This window comes from Coffea eugenioides, chromosome 2, assembly GCF_003713205.1.
Source record: "Coffea eugenioides isolate CCC68of chromosome 2, Ceug_1.0, whole genome shotgun sequence".
Classification (NCBI taxonomy): Eukaryota; Viridiplantae; Streptophyta; class Magnoliopsida; order Gentianales; family Rubiaceae; genus Coffea; species Coffea eugenioides.
Genome location: NC_040036.1, coordinates 4732782 through 4737949, shown reverse-complemented (window position 1 = coordinate 4737949; position 5168 = coordinate 4732782). Strand labels below are relative to the sequence as shown.

Sequence of the window (5168 nt, the reverse complement as noted above, 5' to 3'; positions counted from 1 at the left end):
TCATCTTTTATTAAAAATAAATTGAGATTTACGTTCTTTTATAGAATTAAATTCATGTATAATTAAATCAATGCTAAATTTTCGAACAACTTCCTTTTTTTATGTACATTGTTAGGCAATCATTCAAGAAATTATCTATTATCTTGTTTTGGAGTTTTGTTTTGATTATCTTCATAATTGAAAATGTCCATTCTATAGACTATAGAATGGAGCCAGGATTTTTTCCTTTGGGGGGGGGGGAATTTTTCTGAACAAAATCATCTTAATATGTTATATTCAAAATAATTTTCATCTATTTAAATATATGACATCTTAAAATATCAAATATTAATTTTAATTATAAAGGTATGTCTATTTCATAAATATGCAGCATAGTCATAACAAAAATTAGGATAAGAAATAACCTTTAATTAAATACTATCTTATAAGATCACAAATTACCCAAATTGTACATTATGAGAAAATGCTCCAATATGTCACTTGTGCAAAAACAAAAATATAACTATTTTCAATTAATAAAAGATAAAAGTTATGTTAGCATACCTTGAATTTCAAACCTCTTTTTTTAAAAGTAAACTGAGCTTTACGTTCTTTCATAGAACTAAATTCATCTATAATTGAATCAATACTAAATTTTTGAACAACTTCCCTTTTTTTATGTACATTGTTAGATAATCATTCAAGAAATTATTTTTTATCTTGTTTTGGATATTTGTTTTGATTATATTCATAATTGAAAATGTCTGTTCTATAGTTGCAGTTGATATAGGAAGAGTGAGAACAAATGTAATCAATCTGTCAACAACAGAATAGACACTCAATTTCTTGTTTTCACAAAGCCTTCAAGTAATTATTTGTACATTTGTATATGAGTCAACAAGAGTATAGATCACTAATTTTAAATTTTTTATCAATTAGGTTAAGTTGTATATTTGTATATGGACCAATAAAGTAATTATTTTTGTTTTAGCCCATTGATAATTATGAATTGAGTCCTTTATTATAATATATAAAATTGGGTCAATTTACTATGGATTATCAAATTATATGTTTAATTTTTTGAATGTTAAATAATTAGCACAATAAAAAAATAAATAACTTTTTTTTGAAGAAAAAATTAAATCAAAGTTGGCTAATTCATATACACACACAGAGAGATATATATATCTATATATATAAACTCTCATAATATAAACTAAAATTGTAAAAAATTTGGGGGTGGCCAACTTTGTCTTATACATATATTTACATATTATGAATTAAAATTTTCAAAACTTAGGGGGGGCCATGGCCCCCCTCTGCCCCCCCTTGGCTCCATCATTGCTCCCGCGCTCTGCGCGGGCTTATCCCCTAGTTTTGATATGAAAAGGGTTTAATTCCCAAGCAAATATTGTAATTGGGCCTTGGGCCTGCAAAAAAAATAAAAAATGTTTTTCAAAGCATATTGCTCCAGTTTGTGTGCCTTTCTTTTTTTCAGAATTTTTTTAAAACGTAAAATATCATGCCTGTGAGATAAAAATATTTCTGGGAAACATGTGTAGAATTATTTTTTAAAAAAAAAAGATTAGAAAATATCACCACAAATATAAGAAAAATTGTGTTGTGAGAATAGAGCCAAGGCTCGTGTATGGTTCTCTGGGAGCATGTGCAAATTCATTTACAGTTCTTTAACAAAAACAACTTTTCGAGGGCATGCATGCAAACTTCTAAATTTTGAGACAACGAAACTCATAATTTTCATTTATATAGATCCCGCCTATAATTATTTTTACTTTCTATAGATTTTCTCGTACACGAATGTGCTAGTGCGAGAGAGCAACACATATCTCAGTCGGTGGGAAAGATTGTGACTGTTACAGTTTTTAGTCATGGAGTGTGCTTGGTAGGAAATTTCCCTTTTTGTTATTGTAGGAGACAGGACGAGAAAAAACACCGCGACGGCCACTCCCCCGTCCCCGTCCCCCGGCCCGCCCGGGAGGCCAAATAAAGTACGTTTTCATTCTAATTTCTAAGTTTGCAGCATACTGTCAAGAAGCGCCAACGGGATGCACAGCTAGCCTGAGACAGTATCCATTATTCCCGGGATTTAGTTTGGCTTACCTGCGGAATATACCCAGAACAAAATAGTTGGCTTGCCACTTGTGCAGGTCTTTTACTCCTGCCTTTCTTATTTTGTTTTTCTCCTTTTCTCTCTATTTTTTTTTTTCTCATTTCCTCTCATCAAGGATTTTAACATTTTACATTACACTACACCAATCAATCAGACGCATATGATTGATGGGGCTTTCGATCCCCGAAGCCCCTTAACGCATAAGTGGAGAGCAAAACCTAGTGACAAACCATGCAAGCAGACCACCTAACCTCGGTTCGACAACATGGCTTAAGGCGTGACAAAAAGTGGAAGCTAGTTTCACCAATTAGTGAAGCTATTGAAACCATACTAATTGCTGTAGACAACGATCAGAAGAAAGAAAAATCATACTAATACATGTAACATTTGCAACCCAAAGTTCCACACATTGAGAGTATAAAAGAAAATTTTACATGAAGCTCAAAATTAAAATTCATAAAGAACTGAATATTCCTCTCATCCCACCAGTAGTCTACACTTCAAAACTGTAAACCAAAAAAGCACTCGCTATGTGCCATGAATATTGAAGCATAAGGAGGTGGGGTTGGACATGTAACATTCCCAGCCACCACCTGCTACCTAACTATGACGCTCTGACAAAGAAAGTTAAGAATCAGCAATTGTAACTTCAACTTCTACACCAGGCTCAATAGTGATCGAGGTGATTTGCTTCACCACATCCGGAGAGCTGAAAAGGTCAATCACCCGCTTGTGAACTCGGAGCTCAAATGTATCCCAGGTGTTAGTTCCTGCAGGAAAAAGAAATATCAAGAAAACGAGTATTCAATAAACATATATTCAAAAAAGATGGGTCAGCGATTCATATCCTCAAAAGCACATCATAGGCACAAGGGATCTTGTTAAATTTAACAAAGGCACGGACTGCTCAACATTAGTAACAATAAAAAAACACTTGAGCAATTTAGAACGATCCTCAAAAACACATCATGGGCACAAGGGATCTTGTTAAATTTCACAAAGGCATAGACTGCTCACATTAGCAACAATAAAAAAACACTTGAGCAATTTAGAACGTTGTCCCAACCCTTCCCTGTCCCCTCCAAAAAAAAAAAGGGAACAAATAAGAAACGGAAAAATCCATGCATTATAATCTTCTATGTCAAGGACATAAAAATAATATAAACTAATTCCCCAATCTCCTTGAATCAGTACAACAATGATACAAAATTAAAATCCAAGGAAAAATCCCTTGGCAAAAAATGACTGGAAGCAACAGAAATGGCCAAATGGGTTCTAATATAATGTAACATGATTCTGACCAACTAAAACCAAAGACTGATAACATCAGAGAAAAGTTCTTGTTATTTGTTCCTAAAACATAACAGAACAAATCAAAAAGTTCAAGGCTCCCTGTCTCTGTTTCCAAGCACAATTATATTGCAGCTAAAAATCACAACTCCTCTGGTCGCTTTTCAAGACGGAAAAAAGTCCAAAATTTTCTTCAGAATCCAAAGCTTAACAGCCAATATTTCATTCCCATATTCAATACCATGTCCTTCAAATTGACAATATACTAATGACATTTAAACAAAAACACATTTACCAATCATCCACAGTTCGACAAATGTAAGAAGAAAATAAAAATCAGCAACAACAATTACAATTAAACTTCAAATACTATAAGGTTATTAATCCTAACATCAACGTCAACAAATATTTGGTCTACAATACTCAAATGCCATAAAACAGCATTTTTCCTATTTTTTTCCCTGGATTCGAAGCGTTACACATCACATATTCATTCAAATGGCACAAATAAATAAGCAGAAATCAAGAAGTTACCTTCACCGCAAGGAGACTTCCTAGTAGTGATGTGAAGAACCTTGGTGGGCATTCTTACAGGTCCCTTCACCCTGAGTCGCTTATCCTTGGCCCCACGAACCAGATCAGAACAAACTACGCAAATATATATCCCAACAATACCCAAAAAGAACATAAGAAATTGAGATACAGGAATGTAGATAAATCGGCACAATTAGAACAGGCTACATATAAGATAAAACCAGATGTTCTGATGAACCCCAGGGTTTGTTAAAATAGGCTAGAGGGTTTTAATTAAAAGAAGAAGAAAAAAATTAACCTTTCTCGAGGTTCTTGACGTTTTTGGAGGAAAGTGTGATCCTAATCTTATGAACCTGCTCCTGAGGCTCCTCCATACCAACCTTTGCCGACTTCACTGCTTGGTATGCCATTTTTTCAATAACCCTGTTTGCTGCTGCTGACCTTTTTCAAGCCCCAAAAAGCAAATCAAAATTGTTGAAATGAATAAACCGAGCACTTCCCTAGAACTATACTCGATAAGTCGGCAAAAAATTAACACATATACCGCCAAACAAAGCATCCTCTAATATCTAAAGAGAAGGAGAGAGAAAGGGAGTACCCGATGAAGAGGAGGCCGAGAGAATGGTGTTGCAGCGACGCTGGGCTCTGTTTCCTTCCTTTGTGGGAAGCAAAACTCTAGGGTTTTAAGGGGGTCCGCGTTTTCAGAGGGGGTTGGTTTTATATAAGGATGATTTCAGAAACCTCCCTTGAGGTTTCTAACAATTTCATATCCTTCACTGAAATTTTAAAAATATCACTTACCTCCCTTATAAATCATTTGGAACCCAATACTTACATCATGAATGATCAAATGACTTTACTATCCTCGTAACTTAGGAAATATTACGTATTTATATGGAGAGAAACAATTTAGCCACTTGTACTTAATTAATATGTTTTTGAATATATAAAATTAAAAATTTTGAATATTAAATTTGATAACGATAATTGTTAACATTTTAAAATTCTTTTTCAATATTTTAGTAGTTCTTGTAATTTCTTTCTCTTAAAAAAAGATTAAAATTCCTATTAAAATTTATTATTTCATAAATTTTTCATAAGAATAACAAGATGAATATAAAAATAACCAAAAAGAGGGTAAAGTATTAAAATATGTTTATAATTATATTTTATTAAGTTATGGATAAAATGTAACAGAACATAATCTATTTTTTCCTTTCATTTCCAAAATATT

The 5168-nt window shown here is 33.0% G+C and overlaps 1 protein-coding gene across 1 annotated transcript; it reads right to left on the bottom strand.

The window, feature by feature from the left end:
• Positions 1–2470: 2470 nt before the first annotated feature.
• On the bottom strand, positions 2471–4639 carry LOC113763147 (40S ribosomal protein S20-1-like). Its single transcript, XM_027306877.1, has 4 exons — positions 4533–4639; positions 4233–4375; positions 3935–4048; positions 2471–2880 (listed from the first exon to the last, which is right to left on the bottom strand). Exons 2-4 carry the CDS (start codon positions 4342–4344, stop codon positions 2738–2740), a joined length of 369 nt encoding a protein of 122 aa, XP_027162678.1. The 5' UTR covers positions 4345–4375; positions 4533–4639; the 3' UTR covers positions 2471–2737.
• Positions 4640–5168: the final 529 nt, after the last annotated feature.

Coding starts and splice junctions, on each gene's coding strand:
- LOC113763147 (XM_027306877.1), bottom strand. CDS start 4,344: ATGGCATACCAAGCAGTGAAGTCGGCAAAGGTTGGTATGGAGGAGCCT. Junction 4,049..4,232: donor CGTCAAGAACCTCGAGAAAG/GTTAATTTTTTT, acceptor ATATTTGCGTAG/TTTGTTCTGATCTGGTTCGT. Junction 2,881..3,934: donor GAAGTCTCCTTGCGGTGAAG/GTAACTTCTTGA, acceptor TTTTTCCTGCAG/GAACTAACACCTGGGATACA.